The sequence below is a fragment of the Carettochelys insculpta genome, chromosome 26 (genome assembly GCF_033958435.1).
Source record: "Carettochelys insculpta isolate YL-2023 chromosome 26, ASM3395843v1, whole genome shotgun sequence".
Classification (NCBI taxonomy): Eukaryota; Metazoa; Chordata; order Testudines; family Carettochelyidae; genus Carettochelys; species Carettochelys insculpta.
Window position 1 is genome coordinate 534319 of NC_134162.1, and position 20024 is coordinate 554342.

General features: G+C 63.1%; 1 protein-coding gene across 1 annotated transcript in view; it reads right to left on the reverse strand.

Annotated features, from left to right (window-relative positions):
* Positions 1–15658, reverse strand: part of LOC142001720 (receptor-type tyrosine-protein phosphatase V-like) — a 49190-nt gene extending 33532 nt beyond the window's left edge. The window contains exons 1-11 of the mRNA XM_074977241.1: positions 15244–15658; positions 13852–14121; positions 12551–12820; positions 10925–11197; positions 9145–9411; positions 8146–8418; positions 6790–7059; positions 3465–3734; positions 2499–2771; positions 1144–1416; positions 522–791 (exon numbers count right to left, since the gene is read on the reverse strand). Of these exons, the coding sequence (XP_074833342.1) occupies positions 522–791; positions 1144–1416; positions 2499–2771; positions 3465–3734; positions 6790–7059; positions 8146–8418; positions 9145–9411; positions 10925–11197; positions 12551–12820; positions 13852–14121; positions 15244–15658 (3124 nt within the window). The remainder of the gene's footprint in view (positions 1–521; positions 792–1143; positions 1417–2498; positions 2772–3464; positions 3735–6789; positions 7060–8145; positions 8419–9144; positions 9412–10924; positions 11198–12550; positions 12821–13851; positions 14122–15243) is intronic.
* Between the last annotated feature and the right edge of the window lie 4366 nt (positions 15659–20024).

The window sequence follows — 20024 nt, forward strand, 5'->3', positions numbered from 1 at the left end:
TGGCACCGCTCAGAGAGAGGCTGCAGGAATGGGAGGGGAGTGAAGGGTGTTGTGGGGGGGCTGACGGAGGGGGGATCAGCCCAGCCCCCTCACAACTCCAGTCCAGTTCCAAGGCCCTGGAAGCCCTCAGCCCGAGGGAGCCTGGGCTGCAGGTGGGAAACTGGGAGTCCTGCAACCTCCGCCACACGCCCTCCTCACCGCACTGCTGAGCAGGATCCCTGCGTCCCAGCGCAGGATGGGAGGGGGGCAGGGACAGCCCGGGGACAGCCCTGCCCCCAGGGAGAGGGTGTGGGGCAAACTCTGGCAATATCTTCACTGCTCCCAGTGGCTGAGCCATTCGCGGAGGCGCCCCAGGACCAGGCCAGACTGGGTGACGTCCCCTCTGTCCCAACTGCACCTGGGCAGCTGGAGTAGAGATGGCACCAGCCAGGCCCTGGACACCACAGCTCTGGGGGGAGACAGGTGTCCCCAGCCAGGGCTCTGTGGAGAGCCAAGGGGTTGCCGCTGCAGGTGGCACTCACGTGTCCAGTGGGTGAGGCTGGGGGTGCTGGCGTGGTACGGCCCCGCTGTGGCACTCACTCCCAGGCTGTAGCGGGTGCCTGGGGCCAGGCTCCGGAAGGTGTGGTTCCTAGCATCCCATGGGAGTCTGGCGTGGCCAACCTCTCTGCCAGATGCGGCATGGTACAGAGCCACGGTGTAGCCTTCTCCTCCCGCCTCTGCCCCTTGCCAGGAGGCCTGCAGGGCAGAGGCAGAGGGGCTGGCCACGGTGAGGTTGGCAGGGGCCAGCGGGTCTGGAAAAGGAAGGGAAACACTTTCAGCCTCAGCCACCAGAAGAAACCACCCAGCGTCTGCCCCAGCCTCCTCTGTGCCAGCCAGCACCGGTCTCCCAGCCACACGGACCACGGGTGAGGAGGGGAGGGGACGGGGGAGCCGCTGGCTCCCAGGGATGGAAGGGTCAGTGGGCTGCCACTGGAAGAGGCAGGAGTAAAGCTGCAATCGGGCAGGGCAGGGCAGGGCAGAGGGGCCCATCTGGGGCAGCAGGGTCCCTAGAGGTGCAGGGTCAGAATGGGGGACGGAGCCAGGCTGCCAGCAGGGCAGAGGGGGCCAAGCCGGGGGAGCTGATCGTCGGCCTGTCGTACTCACATGTCCATTGGGTGACATTGACGGAGGAGGACTCGTAAGGACCTTTCACGGCAGTGACCTGCACAGCGAATCTGCTGCCGGCTGCCAAGCCCGTCCAGGTGACATCCTGGGCGCCGGGCCCCAGGGACTGAGCTGTCTTTGTGCCCCAGGGGCTCAGGCTGTGCAGAACAACCCGGTAGTGGTCCCTGCCCCCGGGGGGCTTGGCCCATGCCGCACGCAGCATCCAGGAGCTGCCTGCGTTGGTGAGGCTCACGTTGGCAGGTGCAGCTGGAACTGCAGGGCAGGGCAGAGAGGGAGGAGTCAGTGCAAGGGAAGAGAAAATCCTTCCCCTGCTGGGCAGCCACTGCTCAGGAGCCTGGTGCCCCTGACCAGACAAGCGTGGGGAATGAAGAAGGGTCCTTTGTCCAGCTGAATGTAGCAAACCTAAACAGCTAGGTGTATTTTAACAGACCTTTGTATCCCTATGTATCCTCCTATCACCCTGGATTGCCCTGTGTCTTTTTCATAGGCCACAGACTTCTGCATTACTCTTCAGATGGTTATTTTATACACTTGCATTATCCTTTATATTGGTCATTTTCTGTGCATAAGACACTCTGTACCAGATTCCATACTGTGCCTAAAACTCCACTTTACTCGTGTGTGTGCCTGTAAACCTTGTGCTGGCCGTGAGGATGGGTGCGTGGGAGCTGCATCTGGAATTGTGAATGTGGATGCTTATTGAGCCACCCTCCGGAGCCGCCTGTCTGGACAATGAAGACTTGGAGGCTGAAGACCAGTGAGAACTGGACTCTAAGCAGTGACCCACCCGGAGAGGAATATGAAGTCCCACCTGTAGGTGACGAGTCCCACAGAAACCTGGGCCCTGGGAAAGAATCAAACCCGTCTGCCATTGCCTGGGGACTCCTGGTGCCTGGGGCAGTGGGACAGAGCCAGGACTAGGACTAAAAGCTATAAAAGACGCGTGCCCCACTACAGAGCTGGGGTCCTCTTCTCGTCTTGTCAACATCGGCGCTTTGATCCGGATTAACACTCACCTCTAATCCATCTGGCCAATGGATTAGAGTGAACAACCTGTGCTAACTATAAGCAACCTTGGGACACGTGTGTGCGTGTGAATTCAATAAACGCAGTGTTCTTGCCTTGTCCCTCTGAAAGATCTCGTGCAGGGACACCGGCGAGATCAGCTGTTTGCACACAGCGCTGCCTCTCCCGCGCAGGGCACCGCCAGCCCTGCTCCGGGGCACCCCTCTTACGCCAGCACCTCTCCGCTGCTCCTGGCTATCCCCGTCAGCCAAACAGGCCCTGTGAGCGCACAGCCCGGTGGCCGGCAGCAGCGCAGGCCAGGCACTCACCCGTGCAGCCGGTGATGTTCTGGGGCTCAGAGACGTAGGGTCCAGCCAGCGCTGAAATCCCCACGTGGTAGCAAGATCCTGGGGCCAGGCCTGCCAGGGAGACGTTGGTGCTGTCCTTCCCCACGTTCACGTGTCTGCCTGCTGCCGGGGAGCCCTCCTCGTACAGGCTGACCCGGTAGCCCTCCCTCTGCCCAGCCGGGGCCTCCCAGTGCACAGCCAGGGCAGAGGTGCTGCCCCCGTTGGTCACGGCTGGCGAGAGCGGTGTCAGTGGGGCTAGGGGAGAGAGAGAGTGTCAGGGGTCGGCAGGTGCACGCACAGGACAGGCCCTAGGCCCCGTGCCCTCGGAGCCAGCGCCCGGGCACTAACAGCCAGACTGGGGCAGGGGCTGCTCTAGCTCTCAGCCGTTCCCAACCCAGCCAGCCATGGCTACGGCCCCAGCAGCAGCACGTCTGACTGGGGGAAGGCCAGCGACCCCCACGCTCTGGCTCCTTCCTGGACAGCCAGGGCAGAACGCATCCCCCCACGGCCCAGCTCCTGGCCCCAGGTGGGAACTCCTCCCTCCCCTGTGGTGCCCTGGTGCCAGGGGCCTGCTGGTGCCACTCTCACAAGAGGGGCATGCTGGTGTGCCCCGGGGGAGAGCAACGGAGCCGAGGGCCCTAGGCTGCCGAGGGCAGGCAAAGGGCATTGAGCGAGGGGGCCGTTTGGATCAGAGTGTGGCCGAGGTCAGCCCCGAGAAGGCGCCAGTGGGCTGACAAGGAGGGCAGCCAGAGCCAAAGAGTCTTGGGGGGCGCATTGCCCAAGCAGTGCCCGGTACAATGGCTGCTTCTGGGCCACTGCCGTGAGCACTGAGCCAGGGACCCCAGAGCTCGGAGCAGGCACAGATCCTACCAAGGCTGCATCTGAGGCACCTAACAGACTGACACCCCCTGTGGCACCCCGGGCGGCTACTGCTGGCCCTGGCCATACCTGTGTAGCCGAGGGCTGGCTGTGAGGCGGTGCGGTGGGGTCCGGCCTGCGAGAGGATCTCTACCCGGTACCGTGCCCCCGGCACTAGGCCCCCCAGGCTGAGGTGAGCAGCTCCGTCCGGTACAGACACGTTCCTGAGGCTGGCCTGAGACTCGTCCGCATAGAGCTGCACCCAGTGGTCTCTCGCTCCGCCCGACGCCACCCAGCTCACGTGCAGCTCCCCAGGGTGAGGCCCGCGGGTCACGCTCAGGTTGGCCAGTGGCAGAGGGTCTGGGGCAGGATAACAAACGCAGGAAGATGCCTTAAATGGGGCGAGAGAGGGTGCTGGGAGCCTGAGTGTGTCGGTACGGCAGGTGCCAGGTACTATGGTGATGGGCACTACAGACCCCTTTGATGGACCCAGGACCTTCCTGTCTATAGCTCAGACCATGTGGGCAGAAGGAGAAGCTCCATTTGCTGGCAGCAGCAATAGTAGGCTGTTATCCAGCAGGCAGAGGACATAGCATGTGCCTTGCCAGTACACGGCCCGGCTGTTTGAGGCAGAGCTACACGGTGACACATGAGGCGTCAGCCAGCAGTGCGGAAAGAGCCCTGGAGCCACGCAAGTCCCAGCACCCCGAATGAGAAAGACGAGCAGACCCAGCTGGCCTCCGAACCCCCTTCTCCTCCGACAGCTTCTCCACTCCCTTCGCGCCTCTTCCAGCACAAGCCCCGATGTCCAAGCCAGGACCCCGGTTCCCCCCGAGGGTGCTAGAACTGGCAGACAGGCCCGCAAAGCCAGCCCAGCCCAGCCAAGGGGGGGCACCAAAGGATCTCCAGCATTGCTAAGCACATGCGGCTCTTGTTGAACTGCTCTTCAGCTGTCTGCCTTGGCCTAGTGGTCCCTGTGCCACAACCTCACCGACATCAGGCCAGGGCCTTCTAGTCTGAGCTGCACCTTGCAGGCCCCCAGGAACCTCACCTGCCCTCTCCTGGAACAGACCGCCTAGCCCCTGGCTGAGCTCCTAATGCCCTCACACCAGGGTGTAAAGACAACAAGCTACAGAGAATCCACCACTGACAGACCTGCCTGTGCCCCATGCAGCAGAGGAAGGCTCCTGCCCCTCCCCACGCCCCCCCCATGGTCTCTGCCATGCTGACCTGGAGGGAAGCTCCCTCCCACCCCCCCACATGATGCTGCATTAGATCCTGAGCATTCAGCAGGACCCCTGGGAACAACTCCTCTGTCATCTCTCAATACCCTGCCCGTCTCGGACTCCAGCACCAGCCATCGCGGGTATTTCCTACCAGGAGTCCTAGCACTGCAAATGCTGACAGCACAGCTAAAGCAGCTGTCTACGTCCCGGTCCCGGTGCCATCACAGACTGCATAGATGTACCCAAGTAGCTTCCACACTGACAGCACCCACAGCCTGGCAGTGCAGGCTGGCTGCTCCAGCACAGGCCCAACGCAATGGAGCGCCACAATCCGCTGCACTCCTCAGCCACTACCTGGAACAGGCTTTACTTTGTGCTACCCTCAGCGACCCTTGGCAGAGCGTTAAGGCATTTTTGGCCAGACCCAGTCGGTGTGCCGGCAAGCGCTGGAGTCAGTCTGAACCTGAGAGCGAAGCACGACTTGGGGTCAGGAGTCAGCAAGGGCAGAAAGAGGAGGAGCAGCAATAAAGGTTGCAGGATCTCACGGGGATGCCACTCTTCTATGCCGCCGTGCAAGGAGCTCAGCATTCACCCCCTGCCCTACGGAAAGCCTGGGAGCAGTGGTGCGCGAGCCACATCAAAGCCGCAATGGACACTTCAGTCAATGAAAAGGGGACCACCCTGGAGGTTCTCAGACAGCCATTCGAAGCATTCGCAGATGAGATTTCATTTGTAAGAATAATTGATTGCAAGTTTGCAATCTATTTAAAATGTATTTTCTATCAGCAGTTGTATTTATCCCCTCCCCCGACCCCTCAGACCCCCTGCAATACCCTCGCAGATCCCCAGGGGGCCGCAGGCGCCAGCGTGGGAACACTGCCCCCAACTAGAGATAGACGGGGATCTTTAAACGGAGCCCCTAGGGAAACAGGCAGAGCTCATTTTTAAACCCTCTGACTTTACCGAAGACCGTGGCAAAGCTCTAGACGTGTTTGACGGTAGCTGCGTTTGCCTGAAGTTAAGAGATAGGCAGGTTAGGGGGTGGACAGCAGCCCCAGTTAAAAAGAGATCTAACCCTACCCACAGTCACTCAAACAGCAAAGCAATCCCACCATAAACCAGCAAACCCCAGCCAAACTTGGCAAGCTTGAAAGACCTGAAACCAGCTTAGAAACTGCAAACAGACAGCGGGATGTTAGAAGACATTACACACATCTCACAGAGCTGGAAGGGACCCTGAGACAAGGAGAGAACTCCCCGGCTAGCAGAGACCAGTTCCTGTCTGCATGCCCCAAGTGTGGAAAAAAGCCTCTTCCAAGAGATGACGTGCGTGCAGCTGGAGGCCCACAGTGTAAAGGCACGAAAGACGGACACTTTTCAGCCGTTTGCCAAACCAAGCAATGAGGAAGTTGACTCATACTGCAGACAACCAAAAGCCATTGTTTCTGCAATGGATTACCTGCCCTGAGAGTGACTTTAAAGGTGACTCGGCAACTGCTATCACAGTCATCTCAGAGGGTACTTACAATGATCCCCAGCCCAGAGCTGAACTCAACACAGCTCTGACGAGCCCTGGAGTGATTCTGAACTACGTGGGCCAGTTCTGCCCAGAGCCAATATACGAAGCCAAAAGCTATGCATTCAGATGGCCGGAGGTCACAGGGCCACAGCCCAACAGCCACCATGTGACCCCACGAGCGGCCTGACGAGAAAGGTGGAGAACGCGGTGGACTATTTGGGGATATTGGACTTCTGAAAGCAAAGCCAGCGCAGCAATGCAACGAGACGTTCACCTCACAGCATCCCAACCCCGGCCTCAACTGGTGGAAACCAAGTAAAAGAGAATGGAGCAGAAGGGCCCAACAGACACAATCTGAGCCAGAAGCCTGGGGCACCCCAGTGGAGCCAGTGGTAAAGAAAAATGGAAAAACTCTCATCAGTGTGGATCCTAATTCCTCACTTGAGCAGCTGGGTCTATCTGCGAAGTATGGAGACAGCCTAGGTCTGCTACGAGACATGACACCAAGCCAGGCCACCACCTTCCTTGGTCTCAGCACTGGTGCTAGCCACATCAGAGCTGGGTTGGGCACGTCCCCTCACGCTGCAGACACCCCTGACCAAAGCATGGACAGACAGAGTCTTTGGCCCTGCAGGAAACGCCCATCCCCCAGGCCGCAGCCGATACTCACACGTCCATGCGGTGGCAGAAGGCCCTGAGGCTCTGTAGGGTCCTGCCACGGCCACCACCTCCACCGAGTACTGGCGCCCAGGGAGAAGCCCCAGGAAAGTGAAGTTCTGAGTGTCCGGCCCCACTGAGACATTCTGCTGCACCAAGGGCTCCCTGCTGCAGAGATGGAGGAGAAACTGGTCCCTGTGCCCGGGAGATGCGTGCCAGGCCGCAGAGAGGCCCAGGGGGTGTCTTGTACTGGTCAGGCTCACTCCCAGTGGAGCTGAAGGGTCTGAAAGGAGAGAGGCAGGTCAGTGGGCAGGAGCTGCTCTCTCATAGATGGAGGGAGGAGATGGCAGAGTGGGAAGGGGCCCAGGAGCTGGAGCTGTGGCTCTCGAGGGAGGAGGTCTGGGCCACAGGTTTGGACATGGGCTTGGGAAGCAGGGACTTCTGGGTCTAGTGCCATCTCTCTGGCAGGTCCTGGGGACAGGCACCATGGAAAGACGCAGTGACACAGTCAGTTTGTACTGTATTAACCCCAGTTTTAAAAGGCCACGCCGGGGTAGGGAGGGGACTGAGATTCCAGCTGCACTCGTCTCAACCTGCCCAGCCAAGCCCCACAAACAGCCAACCCTCTGCTAAGCACCTCAGCCGCCAGGTTCAGGTCACATCACTGCACAGCGCGCCGGTCTCAGGCCGCAGGCTGGCGCCTGCCTCGCTGCTTTGAGGAGCAGTACCAGGGCAAGTCAGGAGTAACCCCAAACGGCGTTCCCACCCGGGAGGCAAGAAATACTCCCACGTGTGCGGTGAGGGGGTGGGACTGCACAGACCCCCGGAACGGGCTCTAGCGGATGGGCAGGATCTATGGGCATTGGGCTGGTGTAGGGGGATGCAGCTCGTATGTCACCACAAGTACCACGGGACGGACCAGCACAGGGCTGGACAGAGCGGCAGATGTGAACCAGGGCTAGATGTGCTCAGCCCCACTCGGTCCCTGGGCGCTGCTGCCCCCTGGGCAAGGGGGTGCTGGATACTGGGCAGCCTGCAGGACTGGCGCTCATTTTGCACAGGTGCATGAAACTCCAGGCCAGGGAGAGGGGAATCTGGCCACTTTGGGCTCCCTTTAGACTTGGTTTAATAACACCAGTTGCCCTGAAGTCTCCTCTGCTTACACCCCGGCTGGACTGACACTCCCCCTGGCTAGCCACCCATTCAGCCAGCCTCAGTTCTCGGCTTCTGGCACTCCCAGGGCACCCACCCCGCCACGCCTGCAGCCAGACCCCACCCCTCAGCAGCCCTCATTGCTCTGGGGCCTAAACCACCGGCTCTGCAGCCAGCTCAGGAGACAGGAAGGATCCGGGGAGCCAGCCCCACTCACAGGTCCAGTCGGTGGCTGTCTCCACGGGCGAGCTGTAAGGTCCGGCCACGGCAGCCATCTCCAGGGTATACTGTCGCCCGGGGCACAGCCCCTCGAAGGTGACGTTCGTGCCACTCTCCTCCATGGTCACATTTTGGATCCGAGCCTGCGACCTGGCGTCAAGGAGGACCCCGGTGTAATTCAGGCGGCCAGTGGCAGGCCCTTTCCAGGAGGCGTGCAAGGAGGTGCTTTGGCCCTGGTTGCTGAGGCTCAGGTCTTCCACGGCGGAAGGATCTGGGCGAGAAAAGGGCCTTGCGTGAAAGCCATGGAGCAGCAGCAGAAAGCCAGAGCCTCCCATGGGCTCTGCCTGGCTCCCAGACTGCCCTGGCCTGGAACATCGTTCCCAGTGGGTCCATCCTGCCCCCTATTTTCAGGGCAAACCAACCTCAGCTGTCAGTCCACCTGCTGAGTGCCCAGCGGGTCACCTGCCGACCTGCCACTCGGAGCCAGATGGGCACCGTGACCGGCATGCTTTGCGGACTTTGCTTCCCCGCCCAGCGCCCAGTGCTGGTCAGCGTGGGATTGCCGCCTGCCAGGCAGATCAAGCGTAGCAGGAGGAGGCTGGCCGGGCAGAGCCCAGCTGCAGCTGTTGGACTCAGTGTAGGCCCGTGGCCCCAGCTAATGCAGGAAGGAGTCGGATAATGGCCCAGGTGGATGCGTGGCTCAAACAGGAAGGGCAGGGGGAGGTAGAGGAGTGACCAGGCCCATGGCCTGATGCACTGTGGGAGGCGGCTGGGCTGGACACCCCAGCTCTGCTCACGTGGGCTGAACCTCAACAGGCCTTCTGCTCTGCCAGCCAGTGAGGTCACAAAGGGTGCACCAGTGATGTCACAACCACTGATCTGTGACATCACCAAGACGAGCAGCTGAGAAGCCCACTGGGCAATACTGGGCGCTCGCGTACCCCCAACACCACCTCCCCCCCGGCCAGCCCTGCGGGTGGGCTCTGGGGCCACTCACATGTCCAGTTGGTGACGCGCAGGGGCGGGGAGGCGTAGGGCCCAGCCACCGTGCGGATCACAAAGGCGTAGTGGGTCCCCATGCTCAGCCCCTCGTAGGTGAGGCTGGTGACGCCTCCTGCCACAGAGCTGTTCTTCACCAGCGCGGGGGGCGCCAGGGAGTAGAGCGCTGCCGTGTACCCAGCTCCGGCCGCCTCCTGCCAGTGGGCATGCAGGGTGGAGGAGCTGCCCTGGCTGGAGAGGCTCGCGCTCGGCGGTGCTAGCGGGTCTGCAATGCAGAAAGAGCCCTGCACGGCTGATACCCTCAGAGCCCCGCGGCATGGGGCAGCCAGGGCCCCTCCCACGCAGCACCCCCAGTGCCCACTCCAGGCGTGAGATCACGGGCACAGCCACACGGGACTCTTCCCACCCCGGGAGGCAAGAAATACTCCCACGTGTGCGGTGAGGGGGCGGGAGTGCACAGACCCCCGGAACGGGCTCTAGCGGATGGGCAGGATCTCTGGGCATTGGGCTGGTGTAGGGGGATGCAGCTCGTATGTCACCACAAGTACCACGGGACGGACCGGCACGGGGCTGGACAGAGCGGCAGATGTGAGCCGGGGCTAGATGTGCTCAGCCCCACTCGGTCACTGGGCGCTGCTGCCCCCTGGGCAAGGGGGTGCTGGATACTGGGCAGCCTGCAGGGCCAGCGCTCATTTTGCACAGGTGCATGAAACCCCAGGCCAGGGAAAGGAGAATCTGCCCTCAGCTCTGGGGGACAGGCGGGGCTGACGGCCCTGGAGCCAGAGGGCCACTTGGTAGCCACGGAGCCAGGGCGAGCACAGCAAGGGAGCTCTGGCTTTGTGGCCCACCAGGCAGGGCTGTGTGGCATGGAGCCTGGCCCTGTCTCTCGCTGGCACTGGTCCCCAGGCCAGGCCCCGAGCTCACCACCCAGGCCATCCATTGCCCGGGGACCTGGAGCCAGGCCAGCAGATGTGCCAGCCAGCCTGCATGAGACCTGTAGGCTACCTCTGTGACCCTGTTGCCCAGCCCAGCTGCCGTGCCTCCTGGTGGGCGTAGAGGTGCACCCCTAGACTGCAGCACCTGCCTCCGTTTCCTGGGGCCCAGCTGCTCCACAGTAAATGCGCTGGGGCCGGAACCACGTAGGACGAGCCCATCCTGGGGACTCGGTTTCCCAGCCCCTCCCTTCTTAGGCTGTGCATTGCGGTTTCAGTCACAGCTTCTTCCCTGAGCTCCAGCCTCCACTGGCCCCAGCTACACCCTGGACTCCAGCCCTTCCCGCTGTCTCCCCCTTCCAGTCCGGGATCTCCAGCCTCCAGCCTCTCCTCTCTGGAGGCCTCCCCAGCTGCTTCCCTAGGGAGCTGGGCCCCAGCTCAGGCAGCCTCCTGGCTTCTAACTCCAGCCCCTCTGGAGCTGAACCGTGCTCTGGCTCCAGCCACTCGCCCTGGTGCTGCAGGGCTTTCCAGGGACGCTCTCACCCGTCCTTCCTGGGCATCCCCTCTCACCACCCCTTGTGCCTTCCTTTCCAGCCAGCCAGCAGGCAGGCCACAGGGGCCTTCTCCTCCTGTCGGTTCGGCCCTGTGATGGGGGGGCCGGGCCGGGGGAGCACCTGCCTTCCTTCTTCTGGGGCCTCCTGTGCTGCTGCCCACCCGAGAGCCACCCACAGGCCAGGCTGACCCCCGGGGACCTCGAGTAGCCCAGACCATCAGCAGCGGCCCAGGCTCTTGTCCTGCCCCCGCCCCGCCGTGCCTTTGGGCCCACGCACCAGGCTGGCTGCTTACGTGTCCAGGTGACGGCGCTCTGAGAAGATGCCCTGTGAGGCCCAGCCACGGCCGTCACACGCACCGAGTACTGGCTCCCAGGGCTCAGCCCGTGGAAGAGGACATGAGTGCGGTCTCCTCCCACCGACGTGTTCCTGGCCGGGGCTGGGCTCTCTCCCTGCTGCAGGGACACCAGGTAATGGTCTCTCTCTCCCGCTGGCGGGCTCCAGCGGGCCTGCAATGAGCCAGCCTCCGCAGCGCTGCTCAGGGTCAGGTTGGTTGGGCTTAGGGGGTCTGGGAGGGAGGAGAAGGTGGGGGTGTGAGGGCAGTGCCCAGCTTCCAACAGCCTGACACTCAGCCAGGCCAGTGACTGCCCTAGCTACAGCCAGCAGTGCCAGCCCTGCCCCACGCCCTGCCTGCCCTCCTTCTGCCCCAATGAGCGCCTCCCCAGAAGAGACGGACGCATGAACTGGAGATGCTGGAGGTGGGGAAGACTCAGGTCAGCTTCCCTCACCCCCAGAGTGGAGCCGAGCCGAGCAGAGCGGAGCGGAGCGGAGCCGAGCCGAGCCGAGCCGAGCCGAGCCGAGCCGAGCCGAGTGGAGCGGAGCAGAGCAGAGCAGAGCAGAGCCGAGCCGAGTGGAGCAGAGCAGAGCAGAGCAGAGCAGAGCCGAGTGGAGCAGAGCAGAGCAGAGCAGAGCAAAGCCAAGTTGAGACGAGCAGAGCAGAGCAAAGCCGAGCGGAGCCGAGTGGAGCAGAGCAGAGCAGAGCAGAGCCAAGTCAAGTGGAGCAGAGCAGAGCCGAGTTGAGCCGAGCCGAGCGGAGCAGAGCAGAGCAAAGCCAAGCCGAGCCGAGCGGAGCAGAGCAGAGCAAAGCCGAGCCGAGTGGAGCAGAGCAGAGCAAAGCCAAGCCGAGCCGAGTGGAGCAGAGCAGAGCTGTCTCTCACACCGGGTCCTGCCAGGCTTGGTTTAAATCTCCCACATTATGGCTCCTGGGAAACAAGCCTGCAGCCTCAGAGCCTCTTGCCAGCGTCTTGTTCTGTTCTCAGCCCAAGTTCTCCCCGGGCTCCATTTCACCCTAGTCCTGTTCCAGTTTCCTTATCCTGCATCCAGCTCCCAGCTCGGAGCAGCCCTTTGTTCCTGGGGGAGGTGCACCCCCCAGGTGGCAGGTGCACTGGAGAGTACTCTGCAGCAGTGAGCAGACAGCTCACGAGAGGCACAGCTGCCAGCGGAACCTGCGCCCCAGCTGACAACAAGCACCTCTCCGAGAGGCAGCTACCACCACGGTTAGTTGGCTGGGGGATGAGGGAATATCTGTGGGTTTGCAAATCAGGGGCGGGGCACCAAAAGCCAAGGGACTGCCTTAGAGCAAACCATGGGCTGTTTTCAAACACGTCGTTCTGCGTCTCCCTCTCACCCTCCCTCTGGCCTGTGCATCAGGTTCTGCTCCCCACTCACGAGGGCTGGAAGCCGCGCGCCTCCTGTCATCACCTGACTCCAGGAGCTGGGGCTTTCAGCAAAAGCCCCACTGGGGGAGCTGGCCACACTGTCCCCTGGCACCTGCACTGCTCACCTCTGCAGTGCTGGGCCAGGGAATGAGTCAGACGCTGCGTCACCACGGCCCCTCCCTGCCCCCGTGAGCCGTACTCACATGTCCAGGCAGTGGCGTTGGGCCCTGCTGTCTGGTAGGGCCCAGCGGCAGCGCTCACCCCCAGCTGGTACAGGGTGCCAGGGAGGAGGTGATGGAAGGTGTAGTTGGAGAGGCCCCTCTTGGCCGAGACAGTCCTGGTCACCGTCCGGGAGTGCAGGTTGTGGAGGGTGAAGTGCAGCCAGGCAGCTCCCTCAGCACCGCTCCAGGAGGCCACAAGGCTGGTGCTGGAGCCCAGGCTCCGCAGGGTGAGCTCAGCCGGGGCGGTGGGCGCTGGGGGCACAGACAGGAGCTGGCAGGTGTGTGGCTGGCAGTGCCCAGCCTGCTGGGGAGCAGGGTGCAGGGCTCGGGCAGTGCTTATTGTGCGGGATGGAGCTGGGGCCCAGCCTGGCACCGGGCTTCTGTGCTGGGGGTGCAGCCGGGCAGTCGCCAGAGAAGCCATGGGGGACTGCGTGACTCCCAGCACACCAGGCAGAGGGCGGGGATGGCCTGGCTGCAGCTCCCTGTGGGAGACTCAGTCCCTGGGCTCCCCCCTGCTGAGGGGGGAGATGAGCCCAGAGCGGGACAGGGGCAGCACCTGGCACCAGGCACAGCACGCTCAAGGGTCGCTGCTGGGGCTGTGCTGGGGACGGCCAGGCAGGCAGCCCACAGGCCTCCACTGTGCTGATCCCCTACTTCCTTCCAGCGGAGGGCAGCCTGCGTCCCCCGGTGCCAGGGCACGGGTGGGGGGAGGGCAGGCGGGGCAGCTGGGCACAGCCCAAGCCAGGTTTCCTTCCTTCCCAGCAAAGGGCTTTTCTGGGTGCCAGCACCAGGGGTGGGGCTGGGCCTGGATGCTGAACCGGCCCCAGCCCCACGCCCCCGACTAGCCGGAGCCTTCTGCCGGCACTCCCAGGGCGCAGGCTGCGGAAGGGAGCGGGGCTCAGCACACCTGGGCCGGGCTAGCTGGCAGCCGCACCTGGCCTCGGGGCAGGGCGGGGCAGGGTAGATGCAGGTGTTACTCGCCCTTTGCACCACCGCCGGGGAACGGGAACAAAGCCAGGCTGGGCACTCGGGCGAGCAGCTTGCCTGCCCCTTGGGCCTCCTCCGCCTGGCAGGGGAGCCCATCGCCAAACTCCCCCACCCAAACCCCAGCTCTCAGACCGGGCAGCCTCACTCACACCTCCCGCTCACAGGAGTAAAGGGCCTGGCAAAACCCAGCTGCTCGCCCGGCTCCCGCACACCCCGGCACCCATCCCCACCAGGACCCAGCCAGGTGGTCGCACCAGGCACTGCCCTCTCCGGGACCACAGCCCCGCTCAGCTTACCCGTCCACTGGCGCGTGCTGGTGCTGGCCTGCCTGGCCCCCGCCAGCGTGCTGACCCGCAGGGCGTACTCGCGGCCAGCCTGCAGCCCCTCGAACAGGAAGGCGGAGACGGCCCGGGGCACAGACTCATTCCGCACGGCCTCCTGGGAGTCCAGGTGGTAGAGCACGAGCCGGTAGCCGTCCTTCTCGCCAGGCGCATCCGTCCAGGCGGCACGCAGGGCCGAGGGGCCCCCGCTGCTGCTCAGGCTCAGGTTGTGCACAGGGGCAGGGTCTGCACCAAACCCAACACAGACAGCGTCTCCTGGCAGCCAGTGCATCCCCGCCACATGGCCATGGGGCGAGACCCACCAGGCGCCACCAGCGTGTGCAGCAGGTTCTGGCCAGATCACGCCCCCCGGTCAGACAGAGCCACCGAGCCTGATCCTCTGGCCTGGATCCACCTGGCCGACACCCATGCCAGAGCACCCTCCCAGCCATGCCCCTGCAGATCACCCCTCTGGCAGGCCAGCTCAGCTGCTGCCCCGGCCCTGGGGTTCTGTGGGCCTGTAGCGGGGCCCAGCCGTATCTCCTGGGATCAGTGTCAGGCCCAGACGGGGCTCTGGGAATTCACTGGGAAAAGAGGACTCAGGGCATCTCCCTCTGAGCTCGCCCAGTACCAGGGGCTGCAGGGCAGGGCAGGGCTCGTGCCCTGGTTCTCCCAGAGCCTGAGGGAGAGGGGGTGACAGGCTGGCACAGGCCAGCACTCTGCCCATGGTCTGAATCTCCTTCCTCTGCACGGCCGAGCTCCAGGCCAGTTTGGCAAGAAGCCAGAACAGGGACCAGGTTTCCAGAAAAGGGTCCAAGCAGGGCCTTGTGTTCCCCTGCTGCAGCTGGGCCCTTACCTGTCTCCATCGGCTGGTCGCACACCCTGATCACTGTGTGACTGGGAGCTGGTGCTGGTTATGTGCAGGAAATGGAACTAGCCCAAGGGGGTGAGAAATACCCCATATTCCTGGTCTGCTGCCAAATCAGGGGACAGGCCATTTCCTCCTGTGCCCCCTTCTGCTTTGCCACGCAGGGCGTTCCCTGTCCTCTGCCCTTTGCGCAGTGGAGCAGGGCGGCCCAGCAGAAGGGCCAGCAGCAATCAGGGGCTCTGCGTGGGGGTACGAAGGCCTGCTCCCTCAGGGCCTCACCCAGCCTAAGGCAGGGGAAGGGCCACAGCAGAGGGAATGCGGTGAAGGCCAGGATTTGAAGAGGGTCCAGGTGGCTGGGTTCTGCTTGTCGGAGCCTGGGAAAGGGCCACAGGGGAGCGAGGGATCTCCTGACTCCCCTAGGGCGCCTGGCCTTGGCCGCTGCGGGAGACGGCCCTTTGCTCTTGCCCTGGGCACGCTCGTAGGATGCAGGGAGCCCTTACTGGTCTGGGCGCTGACTCTCTGGCTGGAGACCTCTGCGCAGGGCAGGGCAGCAATGACCTCGATGCTGTAGCTGGCCCCGGGGATGAGCCCCAGGAACTGGAAGCTGGTGGCGCTGGGCCCAGCCGAGGCGTTCTGCAGCAGCACGTCCGGCTCCAGCGTGTAGATCTCCAGGGAGTAGCCCAGGGCACCCCCGGCCGGCTCGTCCCATGCCAGGAAGAGGGAGTCGGGGCGTCCCTGGTCGCTGACACTCACGTTCAGGAGGTACCCTGCAGAATCAATGCCGGCGCTGCTGAGTGAGGAGCCGTGGTCCGGCCCAGCCTGGAGGTTCACGGACAGCTCTGACGGGCTTTGCTGCTGGGCAGGTGGGGCCAGGCTTTCCCAGCACGCTGGGCTCTCCTGCCAGGCCTTCAGCATGGGCACCGCCCACCCTTGCCCTGAGCCCCTTCCTGGCCTCCGAGTGCAAATCCTCTCAGCAGGGCTAAGCACACTTCGGACCCATTTCCCGCCCATGCCCTCAGCAGCCGGCTCGGTATTTAATTTGGGCTTGCGGTGGGCCAGGTGCGTCAGCTCCCCGCACACGTCTCGTCCCGCCCCTCTCTCCGCAGGGCCGAGCGGCTCGGGCAGGGGCACCCACACCACCGGCTGCACCTCTGCTTACTGGGCCAACACCCCACGATGGCGCCATGCAGCTCAGGCTGTGACCGTCTGCACCGCAGCAATGGCTGCTCCCTCCAGCCCTCCCCCTGACCCTGCTGCTGGGCACCCGCCCACCGCCCAGGTCTCCAGCTCCCGCCCTAGAGCCTGGGGGACATAGGCCTTGTCCCTGCTCAGGGTCCGCCCAGGCCAAAGCCGTCTGGCGCTGGCCAAGCCGCAGACCTGGGGGCAGGCTGGGGCATCAGCAGAGCAGAGCTGGGGGGCAGAAGCTCAGGATAGCTGGGGGGCTGCGGGCCAGGAATGTGGGGCACTTCAAAGCTCAGGGGAAGGAGCAGGGACCGGGCGTCGAGGGCGCAGGGCTGGGGAGTGGGCAGCCCATTGCAGAGCTGTGCGCAGGGCAATGGCGTTGACACAAAGAACAGACGGGGCAAGGCCCAGCCCTAGTCACCAGGACGCAGCAGGGGCAATTTACACCCTTCCTGTTGCGGTCATGGCACCAGACCCCGCGCACGGCAGGAGGAGCACGGGGTGCCCGGCGCAGCAGGAGCTCAGCCCACATGCAGCCGCCCACAGGGCCAGGCGCAGGGAGGCTGGCGCCGGCGGGTGGTGGAAGCACCAGCCGGGCTTGTGAGAGGCAATGACGGCCCTGAGGCACTGCAGAGCAGAGCGGGGAGGTGGGGTCTGCACCAGGCCAGCCCGAAAGCACAGAGATATGCCCTCTGTCCGTCCCCACGCCCCCCGTCCCTCTGTCCGTCCCCACGCCCCTCTGTCCGTCCCCACGCCCCCCGTCCCTCTGTCCGTCCCCACGCTCCTCTGTCCGTCCCCACACTCCCCGTCCCTCTGTCCGTCCCCACGCTCCTCTGTCCGTCCCCACGCCCCCCGTCCCTCTGTCCGTCCCCACGCCCCTTGTCCCTCTGTCCGTCCCCATGCCCCCCGTCCCTCTGTCCGTCCCCACGCTCCTCTGTCCGTCCCCACGCCCCCCGTCCCTCTGTCCGTCCTCATGCCCCCCATCCCTCTGTCCATCCCCACGCTCCTCTGTCCGTCCCCATGCCCCCCGTCCCTCTGTCCGTCCCCCCGTCCCTCTGTCCATCCCCACACTCCCCGTCCCTCTGTCCGTCCCCATGCTCCTCTGTCCGTCCCCACACTCCCCGTCCCTCTGTCCGTCCCCATGCTCCTCTGTCCGTCCCCACGCTCCCCGTCCCTCTGTCCGTCCCCATGCTCCTCTGTCCGTCCCCACGCCCCTTGTCCCTCTGTCCGTCCCCATGCCCCCCGTCCCTCTGTCCGTCCCCACGCTCCTCTGTCCGTCCCCACGCCCCCCGTCCCTCTGTCCGTCCTCATGCCCCCCATCCCTCTGTCCGTCCCCACGCTCCTCTGTCCGTCCCCACGCCCCCCGTCCCTCTGTCCGTCCCCCCGTCCCTCTGTCCATCCCCACACTCCCCGTCCCTCTGTCCGTCCCCATGCTCCTCTGTCCGTCCCCACACTCCCCGTCCCTCTGTCCGTCCCCACACTCCCCGTCCCTCTGTCCGTCCCCATGCTCCTCTGTCCGTCCCCACGCTCCCTGTCCCTCTGTCCGTCCCCATGCTCCTCTGTCCGTCCCCACGCTCCCTGTCCCTCTGTCCGTCCCCACACTCCCCATCCCTCTGTCCGTCCCCACGCTCCCTGTCCCTCTGTCCATCCCCACACTCCCCATCCCTCTGTCCATCCCCACACTCCTCTGTCCCTCTGTCCGTCCCCACACTCCCCGTCCGTCCCCTGTCCTTCCCTCCCTCCCCTGACGCTGCCTGTCCCTCCGTCCATCCCCCCACACACCACGTCCCTCCATCCGTCAACACGCTCTTTCTTCCTTCCAACCATCCTTGTATCCACCCGTACACACCCCTCTCACTACTAACCCACCAAACACCCCCTGCGATGGGTCCCACCAGGCGTGATGGGAAATGGCAGTGAATGCCTGACCTGGAACCGCCATGGACAAAATGCCACCGGTAACCTGTCGTTTCGGACAGTAGAATCCCTTGGGACTGTATGTTCTACGGTCGCGTGTGATGTGCAGTGTTTGCATTTGAAGTTCTGGGTATTGTTGAAATATTTGTATTCCAAATGTTGGCTTCTGTGAAGACCTCAGCAGGAGGCGTGGCTGCCCTTCTGCGAGAGGGCTGTGATCAACGACTAGCAGTACCTGACTGACAAGGGGTTACCCTGGATGGGTAACAGCCCACACCTAGAGAGCTTCGCTTTGCTGGGGACATTCAGACCAGCAGCCAGGTGGTGGCTGATGCCTAAAAAGGGCACAGGCAGGCGAAGTGCTCAAGTGACAGGCTCCATTTGGAGTTTACTCCAGCACAAAGAGCGTGATGGAAAGCCCTTGGCGGGGGAAAGGTGTAAAGAAGGCCAGGAAGGCTCCTCTCTCTATGTCTTCAGCCTATTTTGGAGCCTGCTTGACACGCCCTCAGGAGAAACAGAGAGCTTCCCGGTGAGCTGAAGCCCCAGGTCGGGACCAGATCGTTTCTGGCCTGAAGCTTTCACCTGACAGAAGAACAGCTGTCTAGCGTAAGAACTCCACATCACTAGGCCGGTAGTGGACTAGAACTAGCGATGCGTTTTCTTTTGTTTTCATTCGGTATCTCACTTTGAGCTGCCTGGTTTTCCTATTGGTTTTGTTTAATGAAAACCCTTCTGTTAAACAAACCCACTGTATGCAGTTATCCACTGTGCACATCTCCGTTTCCATGATGAAGAGGGCTGACCCAATGAGCCCTCCCTGTGCAAATCTTGTGCACAGCGAGAAACAGGTTTATTTGGGGTTTTGATCCCTTCCGGGAGTTAATTTCCCGGGTGCTGTGCCCTAGAACTGCACCTGCCCAGAGCTGTGGTTAATCAGAGTCTGCATTGCTCTGCAGGTAGCTGGTAACCCCATCTCTGTGCCTTGGCTGGGGGAGACCAGAGGGTCTGGCCCAGCAGGGCAGAGAGGTGGGGAGACTCAGAAGGCAAGAAGATGCGTGTCAGTGGTATGATCAGCACCCCCGGGAACATCCCAAGGGGTCTTCTGTGACTGCAGCGTCACACCCCTCCATCTATTCACTGACACGCTCAGCCATGTGTAGCCATGAATCCTCATATCCCTACCCACGCGTGCCCCTCCATCCTTCCCCCTACACACCTGTGTTCCTCCATGCTCAGACACACCCTGTGATGGAGTGGGGGATACCTGTGTGTATGTGAGTGGCTCACAGAGGGTGTGGGGCTCCTGCTGAGGGTAACCTTGATGACCAGGTAACACCTTTGTACTGCAGACAAAGGAGGAGGTGGAGCCTGAGGGGTTTGAATTGGAACTGGGAGTTGGAAGCAGTGAGTCTGGGCTGAGGGGGAGAGAGAGACAAAGGAGGGGTCAAGGCCCCGGCTCTGGGGGCCCCTCGGGGCCTCCTCTCCCCAACATGGATTGGACTGGCTGTCTCTGCCTGCTGTACTAACTCCTCTGTATGAAGCTGTGTCCTGTCGGCTAATAAACCTGCTGTTTTCCTGCTAAGTAAGAGACTCTCCTGCCTGCGGACAGGGTGCAGAGCTTGGGGGACCCCAGAACCCCATCACACTGGTGTCAGCAGTGGGATGTCCTGCACCCTGAGGATGGAGCATCCAGCAGTAAGTGACCGGGGCCCCGGAAGAAGTGGGGCCTGCGAGACCCAGGTGTGCTGAAGGGCAGTGAGGTGCAGTTCCCCAAGGCGGAGGGGCCTGCGGCCAAACCCAAGCAACTGCGGTCGTGGTCCTCGAGAGGGGGTGTCACACCCGAGGAGGGGTTACTCCTGGGAATCTGTTGGAGTCGGTCCCAGAAGGTGGAGGGGCCGAGCGCCCAACCCCCAGGAACAAGTGATCCCTGAGGAGGCTGACGCTGAATGAGTTCTTCCCAAGACAGTGTGCTCATGGTCCCTGAGAGCGGGTGTCACACTGAAGAAGGGGTTCCGCTGGGAGTCTGTTGGAGTCAGTCCCAGAGGGCGGAGGGGCCTACGGCCTAACCCTGGGCAGCTTGTGACCCACAAGGAGCCTGGCACACTGAAGGGATTCTTCCAGGAATCGTGGGGTGCAGAGGGCATCAGCCTGAGAGCCTGCAACCACGCTCAGCAACTTCACT